The sequence below is a fragment of the Staurois parvus genome, unplaced genomic scaffold (genome assembly GCF_062004578.1).
Source record: "Staurois parvus isolate SC_StPar_1 unplaced genomic scaffold, SC_StPar_1.0 ptg000347l, whole genome shotgun sequence".
Taxonomy (NCBI): Eukaryota; Metazoa; Chordata; class Amphibia; order Anura; family Ranidae; genus Staurois; species Staurois parvus.
In genome coordinates, this window is record NW_028318143.1 from 10,119,545 (window position 1) to 10,139,289 (window position 19,745).

The 19,745-nt window shown below is 41.9% G+C and overlaps 1 protein-coding gene across 1 annotated transcript in view; it reads left to right on the plus strand.

Annotated features, from left to right (window-relative positions):
• Positions 1–1,403: 1,403 nt before the first annotated feature.
• Positions 1,404–19,745, plus strand: part of LOC149456839 (sodium/glucose cotransporter 4-like) — a 50,635-nt gene continuing 32,293 nt past the window's right edge. Inside the window, exons 1-6 of the mRNA XM_089684360.1 lie at positions 1,404–1,517; positions 6,671–6,742; positions 13,914–14,018; positions 14,960–15,124; positions 15,223–15,328; positions 15,883–15,963. Coding sequence (XP_089540486.1) covers positions 1,404–1,517; positions 6,671–6,742; positions 13,914–14,018; positions 14,960–15,124; positions 15,223–15,328; positions 15,883–15,963 — 643 coding nt within the window. The remainder of the gene's footprint in view (positions 1,518–6,670; positions 6,743–13,913; positions 14,019–14,959; positions 15,125–15,222; positions 15,329–15,882; positions 15,964–19,745) is intronic.

A 19,745-nucleotide genomic window follows, 5' to 3' on the forward strand; every position in this document is an offset into this window, starting at 1 on the left:
AGTGATTTGCAATTATTTATTTAACCACCTTCCGCCCGCCATATATTACAATGACGCGCACAAGGTGGTTCTCTCGTTCTGATAGAACGTCATATGACATCCTCCCGTTCTCACCACGCATGTTCGGCTCAGGGAGCACGTAGCGCGGCGATCACCGGTGCGCTGTGTCCCTCGGACACAGCGGATCACGGAAAGAGCTGAAGATGTCGGCTCGGTCATGTGATCAGCTGTGTCCAATCACAGATGATCACATGTAAACATGGAAATGCCAGTTATCGGCATTTCTCTCCTCTCGAGCTGTCACTCTGACAGCAGGAGAGGAGAACCGGTAATCGGCTTTCCGCGGAGGGGACATGTACACTGATGATCAGGGCACTGATGATCATGTGCCCTGATGATCAGTGTGGCCCCAGAAGTGCCACCTGTCAGTGTCCATCAGTGCCACATGCCAGTGCCACATAAATGCCACATATCAGTGCATACCAGTGCACATCAGTGCCCATCTGAGCTGCCTTTCAATGTCACCCATCAGTGCCACCTATCAGTGCTGCCACTCAGTGCCGTCTATCAGTTCCATATATCAGTGGCATATATCAGTGCTGCCTTTCAGTGATGCCTGTCAATGCCCATCAGTGCAACCTACCAGTGCCTCTTCATCAGTGTCCATCAGTGCCACCTATCAGTGTCCATCAGTGCAGCCTATCAGTGCCCATCACTGCAGCCTCATTAGCGCACATCAGTGAAGGAGAAAAATCACTTATTTAAAAAATTGTATAACAAAATAAGAAAAAAACTTTTTTTTTTTTTCAAACTTTTCAGTGGTTTTTGGTTTAAGAAAAAATAAAAATCCCAGAGCTGATTAAATACCACCAAAAGAAAGCTCTATCTGTCTCAAAAAATGATAAAAATGTTATATGGGTACAGTGTTGCATGACCGCGCAATTGTCATTCAAAAGTGTGACAGCGCTGGAAACTGGCCTGGACAGGAAGGGGGTAGAAGTGCCCTGTAGGCTAGTGGTTAAATAAAATGACACTGCACAGAACTGCATGTGAATCCCAAAGGAACAACAGTGTTCCTGTGCAATTCACATGCAGTTCCTAGCGTGAATGGTCACTAAGGGAGTTAAATATTGCTTCCCAGCTGCCCTCTGAAAAATGTTTCACTATGGATTGCTTTTCAGAGGAGCAGGAACGCCTGTACTAATGTAACCAAGTCCGACGTGATTCTTTCTAGACGGCATAACTCTGCTAGTCTGTAGATGCCAGCCGGCACACAGCACAATCTAATGAAATCTGCCCATTTGCACATTGATAAACCTTGTTAGTCATTAACACTATATTGGCAAACAAAAGAGAAATTGATTCTTCTTCTTCACTGTTCCATAGCCACTTCTCTGAGCAGGATGGAGAACAGTACAGAGGCGCCATCGCTGGGGTCCCAGAACCCAAAATTTGGGACAGCAGACATTGTGGTTCTTGTCGTTTACTTTGTATTTGTTATGCTGGTTGGGATATGGGTAAGTCATCATTTATTCTGTACCTGTAGGCGCAGTGCTCCCCCCTGTCCCTCATATAGGGGGATTGTCCCTCTTTTAAGTCCCTCCTGTCTCTAGTGCAGCCTCGACTGTGCCTCCTTTTTAGACTGATGGGTACATCTCTATACAAAATGTACTTGCTCTCTACCAAAAGTCTTATGTTGGACTAAACTTTTTATCCAACTTCTACAGTATATTACTAAATTTAGTATTTTGAAAAGCTAATATAAAGGAAAAAAAAATAGAGGTCAAAAAAGCACTTGTATGGTTTAGATCAGGGGGCTCCAATCTTTCTAAACAAAGGGCCAGTTTACTGCCCTTGAGAATTTAGGGGGGCCGGACTAGGGTCAGAACATGTCTTTGCATTCAGTGGGTGTAAACAATGTTCTGTCTTTGTCAGTGGGAGGACTAGTGCCCCATTGTTGTTCTCAATGGGAGGAGAAGTGCCCCATTATTTGTATCAATGGAAGGAATTCTGCCCCATTGTTGGTGTCAGTGGGAGGAATAGTGCCCCATTGTGGTTGTCAGTGGAAGGAATAGTGCCCCATTGTGGTTCTCAGTGGAAGGAATAGTGCCCCATTGTGGTTCTCAGTGGAAGGAATAGTGCCCCATTGTGGTTCTCAGTGGAAGGAATAGTGCCCCATTGTGGTTCTCAGTGGGAAGGAATAGTGCCCCATTGTGGATCTCAGTGGGAAGCATATTTGCCCATCATTGGTGTCAGTGGGAGGAATAGTGCCCCATCGTTGGTGTCAGTGGGAGGAATAGTGCCCCATCGTTGGTGTCAGTGGGAGGAATAGTGCCCTATCGTTGGTGTCAGTGGGAGGAATAGTGCCCCATCGTTGGTGTCAGTGGGAACAATAGTGCCCCATCGTTGGTGTCAGTGGGAAGAATTGTGCCCTTTCTTTGGTGTCAGTAGGAGGAATAGTGCCCTATTTTTGGTGTCAGTGGGAAGCATATTGGCTCATCGTTGGTATCACTGGAAGGAGTTCTCCCCATTGTTGGTGTTAGTGGGAGGAATTGTGCCCTTTCAATGGTGTCAGTGGGAGGAATTGTGCCCTTTCAATGGTGTTAGTGGAAGGAATACTGTATACCCATTATTGGTGCCAGCGACAGACATTATACCCCATTGTTGGAGTCAGCAGATAGAATAGTGCCCCAAGGACCGGATAAAGAGAAGCAAAGGGCCACATTCGGCCCCCAGGTCACAGTTTGGAGACCACTGGTTTAGATGATCATTTTCTGCATACTAAGGCTTGGGTAACAGCTATGTGGTTTGCTTTTGATCTGTTTCTGCTTTGCATTTTGCATTTTTGCACACGTACGTTTCTTGCGGTCTCTGATCTGTATTATATTTGTTATGCTTTTTTTGACTAATTTGATGTTGGGCAGATTAAAAAGCACCATAAACCATAGGTGTGCAGCAGGCCTACGTCTTTATTGTTCATGTAACTAGTGACATGGCAGGGATGTGTCCTTTTGCCTATGTAGCGTGCGCTATAATGTGCCCCTTTTTGTTTCAGAAAGTTGGGAGGTATGCGTAGGTATCTGTTATTTTGCTGGCCAGTTGGCGCTGTGTTTTCAATATTTTTATTAAGAGTTTTGATTTTTAAGCATATAGCAAGCTCAAAATACGCCCTCGCAGGGGCAGAGCAGAACAATAACATATAAACAGGGATATCCTGCTGACTGGTATTAGTCAAAATAACAAAAAGTCTGATGACATCAAGAAGGGACGGCAAACAGCCGAGTTGGCGCTGTGTTTTAAAGCAGTTTTGAAAACAAACAAAGAGTAAAAAGACTTTGAATTTATATTGTGGAAAAATCATTAGATGCTATGGGCATTACTGGTGCTGTACATTGCGGTGTCAGGATGCTACATATTTGCTTCATCTCTCTCAATAGGCTTGTAATTTATTTCACAAAATGATTTGTTATAAATTATTTGAACACCCTGCGATTTTGCAAGTTCTCCCACTTAGAAATCACGGAGGGGTCTGAAATTCACATTGTAGGTGCATTCCCACTCTGAGAGACAGAATTTTAAAAAAAAAATCAGGAAATCACGTTGTATGATTTTTAAAGAATGTATTTGTCTTGCACTGCTGAACATAAGTATTTGAACACCTGAGAAAATCAGTGTTAATATTTGGTACAGAAGCCTTTGTTTGCAATTACAGAGGTCAAACGTTTCCTGTAGTTCTTGACCAGGTTTGCACACACTGCAACAGGGATTTTGGCCCAATCCTCCGCACAGATCTCTAGATCTGTCAGGTTTCGGGGCTGTCGCTGAGCAACACTGAGTTTCAGCTCCCTCCAAAGATGTTCTATTGGATTTAGGTCTGGAGACTGGCTAGGCCACTCCAGAACCTTGATATGCTTCTTACGGAGCCACTCCTTGGTTATCCTGGCTGTGTGCTTCGGGTCGTTGTCATGTTGGAAGACCCAGCCACGACCCATCTTCAATGCTCTGAGGGAAGGAGGTTGTTGCTCAAAATCTCACAATAAATGGCCCCATTCATCCTCTCCTTAATACAGTGCAGTCATCCTGTCCCCTTCACAGAAAAGCACCCCCAAAGCACGATGTTACCACCCCCATGCGTCACAGTAGGGATGGTGTTTTTAGGATGCAACTCATCCTTCTTTTTCCTCCAAACACGACGAGTGAAGTTTAGAGCAAAAAGTTCTACTTTGGTCTCATCTGACAAGACTTTCTCTCATTCATCCTCTGGATCATCCAGATGGTCATTGGCAAACTTCAGACGGGCCTGGACATGTGATGACTTGAGCAGGGGAACCTTCTGTGCATTGCATGATTTGAAACCATGACGGCGTAGTGTTCTACCGACAGTGACCTTTGAAACTGTGGTCCCAGCTCTCTTCATGTCATTGACCAGCTCCTCATTTGTAGTTCTGGGTTGATTCCTCACCTTTCTTATCATCAGTGATACCCCACGAGGTGAGATCTTGCATGGAGCCCCAGTCCGAGGGAGACTGACAGTCGCCTTTAGCCTCTTCCATTTTCTAACAATTGCTCCAACAGTTGATCTATTTTCACCAAGCTGCTTGGCAATTGCCCTGTAGCCCTTTCCAGCCTTGTGGAGGTCCACAATTTTGTCTCTGGTGTCTTTTGACAGCTCTTTAGTCTTGCCCATGGTAGTAGTTGGCGTCTGACTGACTGAGGGGTGGACAGGTGTCTTTAAAGAGCTCAGACAGGTGCTACTAAGTTAGATTAATGAGTGGAGTAGAGGTGGACTTTTTAAAGGCACAGTAACAGGTCTTTGAGAGCCAGAATTCTTGCTGTTTCTTAGGTGTTCAAATACTTATGTTCAGCAGTGCAAGACAAATAAATTCTTTAAAAATCATACAATGTGATTTCCTGAATTTTTTTTTTTTTAATTCTGTCTGAGTGGGAATGCACCTACAATGTGAATTTCAGACCCCTCCATGATTTCTAAGTGGGAGAACTTGCAAAATCGCAGGGTGTTCAAATACTTCTGTTCCTCACTGTATACCCAGTGAAGTGAATGACCTCAGGTGATATAGAGATAAAACAAATCCTTCTACATAATTTGTACCTGTTTATCTAAAGCTTTCTTTCCCCTACATTCATTCAAAGTGCAGAATTTACACAAGATCTCAGCTGTGAAAAGGAGGGGCCTGGGAGCTGAAATTGCATCAGTGAAAAGAGCTTTGAGAGCTGATTGAGGAAAAGGTACAGACAGACACAAACTGAGGCTGTCAATCATAGGCTGTGCCCTTCCCTGTCACCATTTTTCTCTTGGTGTCAGGAAAACTCACCAAAGTGACTCCTGCTTATAGCAGAGGAAGGAGGCAGCAGACAGAAATGACCCTTAGTGCTCTGGATTGAGACAAGTACACACTATAGAGGGATATGCTTTATTCATATTTCATGTCTGAGGTTTACAACCCCTTTAAGGTACAACTAAAGGCAACACTTTGATAGTGGTGAGGGATTTGAGCCACTGTCAGGTTTTTGTTGCAGTATATGTCCCTGTACAGTTACATTCACTTGGGCAGCTGGGGGTGCAGGCGTTATTGCTGTCTGTTCTCCTGCTAGGGAGTGTCACCCTATCCACAGTATATGTCCTGTTTACCATTGATATTGAAAGTTAAAGTAAACAAAATCCCAAATTTTGTTGTCCCCAAAAAAGGAATAAAGGAGAAATTTTCCAATGGGGACACCAGTTCTGGTGACAACCAGGATTTCTCTCACTTTGGAGAGACTTCCTGTTTTGGCTATCAGATGGCAAAAAAACTGAGTGTTGTGTTTTTTTTTGTTTTTTTTTTACTCCAAAATAAAAAAAATGCTTAAATTCTACTTTAAAGAAGACCCATTTATCTATAAACGCATATGTCGGGCATTGGTACCATGATGCCCTCTGTCTGCTTTCTTATACATAGAAGGACTTTGCTGAACCAGCCATAGAGCTGCAATGAAAGCTCTGGTATGCAAATATAGCTATCAGGACTTGAAAGAAATGTTAGTAAAATGATGCAGAGCACCTAGTTTCTGAGGGCCCCAGAATGCAGTCCCCAGCTTCTTAAAAGGTTAACTCTACTTTCATGAGAAAAAAATTGGCAAAAAAAAAATTATTTATATATATATATATATATATATATATATATATATATATATATATATATATATTATACACAATTGCGACCTAAATTACAGCTCTGCAGATTGGAAAGGAGAGGTTATTTTTAATAACATTCATTTACAATATGACTTGTGTAGCAATTGGTAATGCCTTATTTTTTTTTTTTTTGCTAATCTTTTCCCATGAAAGTGGAGTTATCTTTTAAGTTCGGCTTTAATAATGTGTAATGGTCACACATTATCAGGGTAGTATCAGTACCTAAAAATAATATAGATTGGTTTTGTACAATAAGTTTCATTAATTTGGTGTAAAAAGGCACTTCCAAGATTTAATTGTCGTAGATCATAAATGCCGCTCTTGGCCCATTAATGAAGTATCAATGTCCCTTGCTTTCCAGTGAAGACCACAACAAGGTTGGTTGGTTGTTTAATTAAAAAATGGTACATTTTAATAGCCATATATTTTTAACAATGTTACAAGATAGATGCTTATCAATGTATCTGTCTTTTCAAGTCTTCATTGCGGGCCAGTCGTGGAACTGTAGGAGGATATTTCCTAGCTGGAAAGACTATGTCATGGTGGCCTGTAAGTATTTGTGGTATGATGATCTATAGGTATTCTTTTCCTTTTTACTGTGGGCATTTTATGTTCTTTGTTTTTTTATTTTCTTTAACTGAGCCAAAATTGCTCCTTATTTCACCACTACTAGAACCAAACAAACTTCCAAAAGTGTTTTGTGATGGATATCTGTTTAACTATTGAACCATCAGCATTGTAGACTGAGCAAGGAAAATGCAAAGATAAGATAAGGATTGCCCTATTTGTAATAATGATATACTGTATATGTAAGGGAGTAGAGAAAGGTTAAAACCCCTATTAGGTTTTATTGCTGTCTGGCTGCCAACCGAGGAGATTCACCCTCTCTAGATATTCTGGAGACCATTGTCACTGGGTCAGAAAGAGATGGGAAAATCCAAAATGGCAAGATTTTCGCAAGGATGGAAGTAGAAATCTTTATAAAGGGGCACCTGTTGCATTGAGAGAGAGGAATTACCATCACTTTCTGTTTTTATCCAAGAGTAGTATGTATCTAAAGTAAAGTTGTTGCCTTAAATAATTTTTTGGACTAGAGAAAAAAGAAAAACTTACCTCTGGTGAGGTTGCAGTGACCCAGACAGGTAGAAACACGCAACCATGCAGGTGGAGAAAAGGCCCCGTCTTCACGTAGGGTGAGATTGGTCACTCTTGATGCCATCCCAATTCTGGGTTTTCAGGTGGGTATTGTACTGGTAGGATGAGAAGAGGTCAAAAAACCATTGGTGAATTGATTGACAGAGGCACCTGGTGCGGTATGGGGATGGGTTGGACACATCCTTAACCACACCACACTGGGCACCTCTGCCATTTGGTTCACCAATGAGTTTTTGACCTCCTCTCATCCCAACAGTGACAGGAACTGTAATCTTCCTACTCTGTAAAAAAAAAAAAAAAAAAACAGTTTAAGCAAGAGCTGCTATTCAAGTCCTTGAGGGAAGAAGTAAGACCCACCACATTCTAAAATGGCTTGCCACTAATAACAGTAAAGAACAGAAGTTTGGCGTGTGTGCATGAGTGACTTGAAGAATCATTACTGTAAATTGGCGAGCATAAACCATAACTGAGGGCTTCTCTATTTTTTTAACACCACTATTTACTGCAGCAAGAGTTTTCTACTCTGTACTAGCCACCTGCTAGAGAGCTGGACCTCTGCTCAACACAGAGCACAGCAGTCTAGGTCTTCAACAGATAGACTTTCCCATCCCACAATGTGCTTCCACATAAATTGAATCAACAGCAGTGCTCTGGGAACGTTGTCTGGCTGGTGATACAGTATATGGAAAGATCATCTGTCTATATATTGATTCGGAAGTAGTTTTCAGCATGAACAATACACTTTCTCATTTTACAGCTTGCATTTTTTATAATAGGTAACAGATTAAAACACTACATTGGCAGGCTCTGGGTGATGATTACATGTGCAAGTCTTTACAAACACCTTTGGACTTGGTAATGTACCTCACTGGCAGACTACATACATGCTTGTTATGTACTTGGACTTTGTTGTAATGATGTCTATAGCAGATACAGTGTATGGTGGATGAACTTTACAATATTCAGACACATACAACAAATAAACTTGCGTTACTATTATTTATTGCCTTTGCAGACTGACACAGAAAGACTTACAGATAAATCTAGATCTCCAATCATGAAGCATCTTGATGTTCTCAATCAATTTTTTCCTGTATATTGTGTATTAAAAGTCAAAACTAGGTACAGAAAGTTGCATACAGAGGTCAAAAATCCATATAGACAAATTATCTATGATGACCAACAAGCTGAGTAGATGTAGTACCTGTGTAGACATAGCTGAACTAGAGGTACATTCATCAGAAGAATAAGAAGGGTCCAGATATACAGAAAAGTAAGTAAGGTAGGGAGTGAGTGATTAGGGTGGTAGGAGTCGAGCCCAATAACCCCCCCGCCGCCACCGTCATCACCACCACACTCACACACACTTTCTTTTTTTTTTACTTGTGTGTAGCGCTACCCTCTTGAGGGCTGCTGAGTTTTTGGGTCCCCCTAAGCTTTGCACAGCCAGGCAACATGCAATTTCCACTCTTGCATCCACAGTCAGTAAACAGTCCATGAGCTAACCATTAAAAAAAAACCAAAACTATCTACTCTGGAGCGCGTTACATGTGAAATAATATAATGTTGAAATCCATCCTTTTATAATGAATGTGGTGCGAAAGGCTGGATCCCCTGTTTATTACTAATTGTGTCCCACCAGTTGGGAAGGATTTTTCTGATTTCCTGTTTAGAGATGGCGATTACTAGGACAAGAAACAGGGGTCTAAACAACAATTTCTAACCCATCCCGATTCTTTTCAGAAAAATGTATTGGCTGGAGTTCTGTTTTTTAGCAGTTCTGGGTATGAATATTTATCAGTTTTGAGTTTGATTTATGTAGAGACTCGGCCTTAAACTGAAGTGTTCTTAGTTAAATTTAGGCCTCTTCCACATGGAGCAGACTCCACCAGGAGTCAGCTTGCACAGCAGAGATCGCCCACTGAACCCTGCTGAGCAGGCAGATTGCTGGTCCATGTCCATTGTGCTTATGCAGAACAGAAGCAGACAGCTCTCCTCTATAGGCTGCTGAATGTAAACAAATTGCCTGTCTGTTTTACATTGACTGCCATCTGCTCCTCTACAAGGAAGGGGAATGGATTCCTATCCATCTGTTTTTAGCGGATTGGATTGGATGCGGGCGGGTGTAAAACATACATGTCCATTTACAACCACCGATCAGTCCACTCGTGTGAAAGGGACCTTATTGTAGTTTTTGCAGCTAGACCGTAACCAGCCTGAACTTTGTTTTACAGTACCTGTGCTTGGTGGGTTTTTCCTAAGCTCAGGAAATTGATTATTTCTGCCTGCTGCTGTTTAGTTCTCTTCCGTAGTTGAGGGATAACAATGTATGAGTTATGAATATTTAACCATTCTAGCCAGTTACTGAGGTTTTTTTCCTGTTGGGTAAACTGTTTGCTGCAAGCCTTTCTGAAGAGTCTCTCTCCCCTTAGCCTTGCCACAGCTGGGGGCTTGTGCTAGAGGCTCTGGGAATTTTAGCTACCCTGCTGGAAGGAACATGCAGATGAACAAAGTAGGAACATGGCTGACAGTATGGAACATCTTTAGAGAAGTCTTCTGTGCTAAAGAGTGTCCTGGGAGAGCTTAGGGGGCCTTGAATTTACAGAGGAAGATCCCTTGTCCTTCAACAATAGACTGACTGCTCTTATAGTTTCATATATTTTAACGATGACCGCTCTCATACTGGGGAATTAACTAAGATTTCTGCACCATTATAATGGCACAAGAAACTGGTGCAAGTTTAATGCTTTAACAGTTCTTTAGATCTTGGTGGGATCTCTGGGTTTGACCCACTGCACCTGTGTATATATAAAAGAGAACAGTGGGCTGCGTCGGGAGCTTTTTCCCTGCCCAGCCTAGTTCAAGGATGGGAGAGCCACACCCGGGAGGGGTACAATAATGTTGTTCTCTTCTACCTGTATGTAAAGTCATCAGAACTTGGGGTTCGCTCCAAAGACACCATCTGCTGGAGACTGCCTCTGAGGGACTCTGTAATTTTCATGGATTCCACCTTCGCAGGTATGGGCATCACAGTGGCTAAGCACTTCCGCCTGGCAGTTCTAGGGTCGTTGGTTTGAATCCCAGCCATGGCACCACCTGCCTAGAGTTTGCATGTTCTCCCTGTGCCTGCGTGGGTTTCCTCCGGGTACTCCGGTTTCCTCCCACACTCCAAAGACATGCTGGTAGGTTAATTGGTTCCTGTCTAAATTGGTCCTAGTATGTGTATGTATGAATCTAAGTTAGGGACCTTAGATTGTACACCCCTTGAGGGTTAGGGACTGATGTGAATGTACAATATGTATGTAAAGCACTGCGTAAATTGATGGCGCTATATAAGTACCTGTAATAAATGATGGGACAGCACATAGCCTGAGTCTAATTACAGACTTCGGAACAGACTGTGTCATGTTGGACTCTGTACTGTCTACACTTTATTCAATAAAGCATTTAAACTTACTTTTTGCCTGGTGTGAAGTTACTCAAAGAGGTGTCATGCAACTAACCGGAACAACTTTGCACTTAGTCTACAGCCTGGGTCATTAGTACATGGGGTATGAAGAGTCACTGCTAGTTATATATGTGGTTGCCATGAGCAATGAAGGAACACTCAGCAAGTAGCCTGTCATAAACATGTACCTGTTATAGGTGGAATTGCCTCTAGCTGAGAGGGAGATATTGTCTTCACCTCTTACGCTGCGTTTCATAATGTAACTGCATTGCAGAGGTATGAAAGTTCAACAGATATGTCAAGTACACGGTGGAGACTGCGCTATGTGCACGGTGGGGTTCCATGCTGCTACTGAGAGCGGTAGTGGAAAACGCTGGACATGTTGCTGTGATCAGAGTTCGGCGCAGCCTGTCTAATTGCAAGCCACAGTGGGAAGATGTACATTTACATGGAGACCCGAGGGTTAATTAGAGAACAGTTGTTTTGTACAAATGTGTATGGTGTATTGGTCATCTCTAAAGCTCAAGGTTGAGTATTCCCCCACATTGGTCTCGACCTGGTCCTAAGGGATTGATGAAACGGCACTGAGTAAAGGTACCTCCTGTGAGAATTAGTGTGATCCTGACTTAGGTAATTATAACAAAATTGGTGCTGCGCTCCCACACTTGTACTTATATAAATAATTAAGTCAAAATGAGGTCATGTGATTAGTGACGCAACTAGTCGGACGAGAGACGGAGACATGGTGACATCACTTCCTATGAGGATCTGTGAGCATTTTTTTTCTCATAACACATGTGAGTGAGCATTTTATAGTATTTTTTTTACATCAATTAATGAAACAATATTACACGATGGTAGGATTCTTCTTGTTTTATAAACATCAATGAGGAAGCTGAGGTACAATTAGATCATATGAAAACCATCCGGATAGCAGAAGTTCTGTAAGTTCTAAAGGGGGATACCACCACTGTTTGTGATACCGAATCTGACGTGGAGGATTGAGCGGTTGGCTGTGCTTAACCTCCTTAGCGGTAATCCCGAGTGTAGCTCGGGGTAAAATTTCTATACCAAAAGCGGTAACCCCGAGCTACACTCGGCCTTACCATGCGGCGCTGCTCTGGGGGTCCCTGCAGCACTTACCTTGTCCTTCGCTCCCGCGATGTGTCCCCTGCAGCGTCCCCGGCCATCTCCTCTGGCCGATGTCGGCATCCGGCTTCTGTGTTCCGGTCCCTGTGACGTCGGGACGTACGGGCGCCGGAACTGGCGGGAAATTTGAAATTTTTAAAAAATGTCATTTTTGCTGTCATTGCTGTTTCAATGCATTTCACATATATTTTGTCCCTACTGCTTTTTCCTGTGCCCTGCCTGCATTTTGAATGTTCTTTCTGCCTGGAAACTGAGAAAAGTCCATGGCGTCCAAAAAGCGTCCCTTTACGTCAAAAGCGGTTTTAGAGCAGCGATAGTAAATCAGAACCATTTGCAGAATTGAGTGATAATTATTTGTGGGGAAATTCGTCATCAGACACTGAACGATTTTGCGACTTTACTCAGCGATGTGCGAATTTGCCTCTGTATTTCAAATTTCAGTGTTTTTGGTTTGATTATATTATTGAATTAAATTTATTATTATATTATTATTTTTTTTATGATTATTTATTAAATTATGATTTCGTGTTTCAAATTTTATCATATCCGTAATGTTTATTAGACTCTTGTTCGGACAGATTTCAGTGAGTTATTCCTAAAAATTACAGCCTACAATAAAAAAACTACATATTTCCATGCAAAAAAATGGTACCGCTTTCAGCACAAAAAATTGGAAAGAATCATACCGCCAAGGAGGTTAATCGCAAAAAAGCGTTTTGACCTTGTGGGGTCGCTTCATGAAGGTGAGGGGGCAATCTTACCGGTGAAGGATTACACTTTTTGTTCACCTGCCAGATTTATATTTATCGCTGGAGGTTTCTATATATCCAGCCATATTGAAGATTGCACATATGGACAATTTGTTTTTTGTTTATTATTAATTGGTGGCATGTGTGGACTTTTTTATAAATTGATTTAAGTTATGTGTTTATCATAGTGTCACTGGATTTTCATTTGTGGATTCACTCAATATTTGATTTAAATTTTTTATTTTTTTTAAATTTTATTCATATAGTAGTATAGTCCCAAGTTTGGGGACTAGAGCATGGCAATTTACACTTTGGTACATGTGGGCACTTGTTTAGTGATAGTCGCACATTTATGTTGAAGGATTCATTATAGTCCTTGTAGATTGTCTTATAGTCACGATTAATTTACCCTGACCATCCTATTTGTTTCTATAGCCACAATAGTGCCATTTGTCAGTTTAATTCCACTGTACCTTTGGGCATTCATTTATGCCAAGTGTTTTATCACGTGTGGTTTAGTACATGTTTGTGATTTCACCCTGTTTAGGGATACAAGTGGGTTTATGTATTGTGTTTTTCACATTTATATGTTATTTCATATGGTTTATCAAACTGTATAAGATTGTATAATAATATGAAGAATTGAGTTTGTGATAATTATAATATTCACTAGGGGTGTAATTGAAACCTCATTTTGATTTAATCATTTATATAAGTACAAGTGTGGGAGCGCAGCACCAATTTTGGTATAATTTTGATCCCATTCTATCCAGGTGTATAACAAGGTGTCAGCGGCAACCCATTCCTAGAACAATAGTTTATTCAGGGTAGCGCAGGTGGTTCTCCATTGTTTTTTATCCTGTCTTAGTTACCTAGCATAGCCCAGAAGAACCCATCCTTGGGTAGGTCTTTCATGTTTCCCATGCTTGTCATACAACTATTTGATTGGAAACATGAAGGACTTGACTATCATCCCATCAGCCCTACCCTGGCAACATAGAAGATATCCATCCTAGCCTGGCATTCACCTGGTACAGCTGGCAAGCTAAATTGTGTTGTACAGAATCATGCAATGATACAAAAACTCCCTGGGAAAAGCTTAAACTGAGTGATATTTGGCACAGATACAGTGTTTTGAATAGCATTCGCTATACCCTGGCTGATTTTTCCTCGTTGTTTAGTTATGCTTTTTCAGACCTGATAGCTGTCTTTCTTGCAGATTGGAGCGTCACTCATGTCCAGCAATGTTGGCAGCACTTTGTTTGTTGGAATGGCAAGCTCTGGAGCATCAGGAGGCTTGGCGGTTGGAGGCTTTGAATGGAATGTAAGAAAGGGTCTCATGTTTTTTGTTTTTAATACTGACCTGTAATATCCCCCCAGTAAACCTGTATCTATATTTCTGATGTCTAGCTGTGAAAATGTATTTATTACCTATGAATCCTAAAGTTTTTTTGTTTTCAATTTGTAGCCACAGAGGGCAGTGGGCAAATGTCTGTGTCCACTGTGTTCATAATCTGCTGTGGCTAAGGCCAGTGCAACAACTGACAAACCCCGACCCTTGAGGGAAAAATTTAGTCTGCAGCCCCTTTAAATTTATACTGGAATAAACTTTTAACCTTCATTACCAAAGAAAACTACTATTAATCTTTACTACCATAAAAACCAATATTAACAGCCCAACAAGCTTAGTCTTAAAGACCCAAACAAGATCTTACACCAACCAGATTAGTCTATCAACCGCGGTCCACCCACATGGTGAGCAGCATTACCCCATGGCATTTTCAAGGTACTCAGATATACAATGTCTATATCAAATTATATTTTCATTTATGGATTCTAACATTAAACAGTAAGGGCTCTTTCACATAGTTGGGGGACAGTAAAACCCCATGGTTGAGTTTCGGTTTTGTAGAGCCAGCAGCTGGGGATGTAGTAATAGTAGGATTTGTACCTCCTTGTGTTTTTATTGAGCATAGTGCCTTCCAAGCATGACATATTCAAGTGAATGGGGTTACTCTGGAAGCACCCTGAAGTGGTTGCGGTACGTTATTGGTGGCTGAAGGGGTTTAAAGCAGGCAGTGAGGAGGAGATATAGAACCTCCTCACTGCCTCTCAAATGCTTTCTGAAGAGCGATCTGAATGCAAAACCAAAGCAAATGTGAAAGAGCCCCAACGGAAAAATGTGTGAAAGCAAAAATCTGTCTCGTGATGGCAGCATATGATACAATGTACAAGTTGCCAATCATACATGTGCTTTTCCACTAGGCTACTTGGGTGTTGATCGCCCTTGGCTGGATATTTATGCCTGTCTACATCGCTTCTGGTGTAATCACCATGCCGGAGTATTTGAAAAAACGTTTTGGTGGTCACCGCATCCAAATGTATATGTCGGTGCTTTCTCTCCTTCTCTACATACTTACTAAAATATCGGTGAGTGTAACCAATGGCACAGGAGTATTCGGAATGGTTCTGTTAAAACTAAATACTAAAAGATGAGTAGATTGTCTCACACAGTTTTTGTGTTTCAGACGGATATATACGCGGGAGCGCTCTTCATTCAGGTCGCTCTAGGCTGGGACATTTACTTGTCTACAATTATACTGGTCGTTGTTACAGCAATTTTCACCATCGCAGGTTAATATAAAAGTACTGGTTGAGTTTATCACACCACAAGATCTATGCCCCACCGAAGAAATAACATCTGTACCCATCCTTCACTACATTATTAGTCCCTAGTGCAGGTCCCTGTTGCCCCATAGTTCCTCCCAGGGGTGGACTGACCATTTGGAAACTTGGGGACCGCCCGAGGGCCCGGGGTCAGTAGGGGGCCCCATGAGATGCCCCTGGTACTTTTTTTTTTTTTTTTTCTCCATAGGCTTTTTTGAGTTTGGGCAAGGACACGGGAGCCCCATGAGGGAGTTGTCAGTCCACCCCTGGTTCCTCCTTTCATTCTTTTAGGAACTGCTTCGGCTTGGTAAGTGGCAGTGAAATGTTTGCTTCTCTACAGTGGTCCTAGCCGTGTAAAATAAGGGGAACCTAAAGAATAATGGTGCCAATGTTTCCAACAGTTATTTTTGCTCATGATCACCAGGGACCTAAACCATACATTACCTGTAATTTTGAGGGTTTTTTTTTTTGTACTAGTTTTTGGGGTTGTTTGCTATTTTTTTCTATCCTCCATTTTACAGGTGGGCTGACAGCTGTAATCTACACAGACACTTTGCAAGCTATCATCATTGTGATTGGTGCCCTCACACTCACCTTCATATGTAAGTACATTTCTAGTTTAAAATGGAGCCTTGCAGCCCCATACCAGTTATATTGTTTTTACCCTGAATAACCAACCTTCTTCAATCAGCGCAATCTATCACACGTGGCAAAAAATCTAATACATACAACAAACATTCTATATAAACATTAAATGAAATAATATGAAAACAATATAGAACAAACCCACCCCCTTGTTGCTTGCTGAACAGAGACATGCCCGGAGCTTTGAAAGAAGAGAATAAGTGCAGGGCATACATGGCAGGGTGGAAGTAAAACCTGGCAGGATAGGGTTAAGGTGCTGTTGATATGAAATTAGAGCACACTTACCGGATTGGAGGAGTGGGCAGGGTGATGGGAGTAGCTGAAGAGAGCAGTTGGTGGGGTGGAGTGAAGGGCATCACTTGCAAGCTGAAAATCGTTGGTGGAACGTCTGTCTAGCTGACTACTCCGTTTCTGCATACGGAGAATAATACGATGAGTGACTTGGATCAGCTCTTAACCCAGCTTCGAGCTGTGGCTGCAGTACATGGCCAAGATTGGGTTCAGTGCGCAGTGAGAATGGGAGGACGTCATATGACATCCTCCCAGAACGAGAGAACAACCTTGCACCCATCATATTACTATATGGCGGGTGGCAGGTGGTTAAATAAGAAAACACATATACTTCATTACCCTTTAAAGTGTCTTTAAACACACATCATTAAAAACTAATACTAAATGCTATATTACATGCTGCGTATCCCACTCGTTTATTATGGGATTCGTTTTCTGTATTCTGCAGATCTGTCTCCCCCTCCTGTCCATGTCCCCACTGTAGCTGGGGATTCTGCAGAACAGTGTTGACAGCTAGTGCACATGCTCAGTTTTCAGTGTTTTTCTACCCTGAGCATTTCCACCCTATCACTAACCAGTTAAACACAAAGGTGGGATATTACATCTTGATTGATGGAGGCTTCACTTCTCTGTTCTACAACAAAGGCTGGAGGGGCGCAACACAGCCTGTGACTGGCAGAAATACATCCACGCCATGTTTTTGATTTCAAATATTTATTTGTATGACAATTTAAAACCGTTTATTGATATTTATTTTTACCCTGTATCCAAAATGCTGTGTTTTTTATTTTTTTTTTTTTTTTTTGAACACGCGATCAATAGCAGAGGACTAGAAGCTCCTCCTGCCACTGTCCCTGTAGAACGGAGTCATACTACAGCTGCATATAGATTAAGAAAATTTTTTTTTTATTCTTAAAATATTTACAGTGCCATCATTCGCATGCAAAAAGGGGCAATGTAAATTAAACTGTGTGCATTTTAGTATCACTTTAACCAACTGTGGACCACGCACTGTACATATGCTGTGACAGTGTGGGCCCGCTGCACTGGATCACGTACATGTATGTGGTCCAGCATTTTTGGGTAGGGGGCACTTGCTCTCACCACCCTGACTGTGCTGTCATTCACTACAGCACAAGCAGATCAGCGGGTCCCGGGCAAAGACTTATGGCCGGGACCTGCTGATTGGCATAGCAAATGACAGAAAAGATCCCTGTGTTAGTAAACCTCACAGGGCACTCTACAGATAGCAGCGATGTGCCATTTTATTTCTCCCTGCAAGGCAGGGAGTAAAAACTGGCACATTGCTTAGTAAAACCAGCACATATATCACACAGTAATCATTGTTAGGCACACAGCTAACACTTTGATTGCCCCTAAGAGTTAACCCCTTCCTAGCTAGTGTCATTAGTACAGTGACAGTGTATATTATTAGCACTGTTCACTGTTATTATTATTATACAGGAATTATATAGCACCAACAGTTTGCTCAGCACTTTACAATATAAAGGGAGACAATACAGCAATGATACATTTCAATACAAAAGGGTTAGGAGGGGCCTGCTCCTTGGAGCTTACAATCTAAGAGTGAGGGGCTGGTGGTACAAAAGGTAATAACTGTGGGGGATGAACTGATAGGAGGAATAGAGGATTCTGTTATTAGTTGAAGGCAAAATAGGCTTCCCTATATTCCATATAAGAGAGAGGTTTTCAGAGATCGCCTAAAAGTGGGTGATAGTCAGATTGGGGTAGAGAGTTCCAGAGAATGGGGGAGGCTCTGGAGAATTCCTGGAGACAAGCATGGGAGGAGCCAAGGGAGCTAGAGAGCAGGAGGTCATGGGAGGAGCGGAGAGGACGGTTTGGTGATATTTGGAGAAAACATTGGTGATGTAATTTGCAGCAGAGTTATAAATGGCTTTATATGTTATTGTTAATGTTTTGAATTTTATTTGTTGGGCAATGGGAAGCCAGTGGAGGGATTGGCAGAGAGGGATGGCAGATACAGAACGGTTAGTAAGGTGAATGAGTCTGGCAGCAGCATTCATGATAGATTTTAGAGGGGATAGCCTGCGATAAGGTAGGCCAATGAGGAGGGAGTTACAATAGTCAAGTCGATAGATAACAAGGGAGAGAATAAGTTGCTTAGTGGTTTCCGAGGTTAAAAACGGGCGTATCTTGGAGATGTTGTGGAGGTGAAGTCTAAAAGATTTGGACAGTGATTTGAATTTGGGGCTGAAAGGACAGATGGGTGTCTAGGTTTACACCTAGTACCCTGGCATGAGGGGAGGGACTGATGATTGTGTTATTGATCTTGATGGAGAAGTCAGGGGAGGGGGCATGGGCTGAAGGGAACAGTATGAGCTCCATTTTGGAAAGATTGTTTGAGGAAGTGGAGTAACATCCATGCTGATATGTCACTTAGTAGGTTAGTAATGCGAGATTAGACTGAAGAGGCGAGGTGAGGAGTAGAAAGTCGGTGGGGTTTAGCAAGGGCTTTTAAAGTAATGGGAGTAATCTGTGCCTGCTTTAGAGGGGTGGGAAAGAATGTGAGTGAGGGAGCATAGGACAGAAGAGGGTGACCGTAGTAGTTGAGTGGGGACAGGATCCAGGGGGCAGGTGGTGAGATGGGCTTCTGAGAGCTTTAGTGGCCTCTTTGGTAGCAGCAAGGTCAAAAGAGGAAAGTGTTGAGGGAGATTTAGTATAAGGTATGCTAAGTGGGATGGATGTCTGTGTAGCAGAGATGCCCCTACGAATTGCATCAATCTTGTTATTGAAATGATTTGCAATCTCATAAGCAGTGAGTGAGGTACTGGGTGGAGGTGGAGGTGGAGAAAGTAGAGTTAAAAGTAGAGAAGAGACGACGAGGACTGGACGACAAGGTATTCATAAGAGTGACGAAGTGTATTAGTGTTAGTCAGTTCCCATAAAGCAGATTGCCTGCCGCACTATCACAGTCCCACTATAAGTCGCTGATCACCACCATTACTAATATAAATAAATACAAATCCTATTATGTATATACCATAATTTTTGTAGATGCTATAAATTTCATGCAAACAATTTTAAAATATATTTATTGGGATTTTTTTCTACCAAAGACATGTAGCAGAATACATTTTTTGTAGCAAAACATATCTTTTTTTTCATTTCTATAATAAATGAAAAACCCAGTGGTGATCAAATACCACCAAAAGAAAGCTTTATTTGTGTGATAAAAATAATATAAATAGTTTTGCATGACCGTGCAATTGCCAGTTAAAGTAGCACAGTGCAGAATAGCAAAAAAATGCCCTGGTCATGAAGGTACAAACTTCTGGAGTTTTAACTGGTTAAGGAAAACCCGCACTTTGCCCATTGGTACTGGCAATTAAGTTACCCATACCTTATCACAGTGTACAATTTTACTCTGATTACCATTGTTTATAACCATACCTTCATTTTTTTTTTT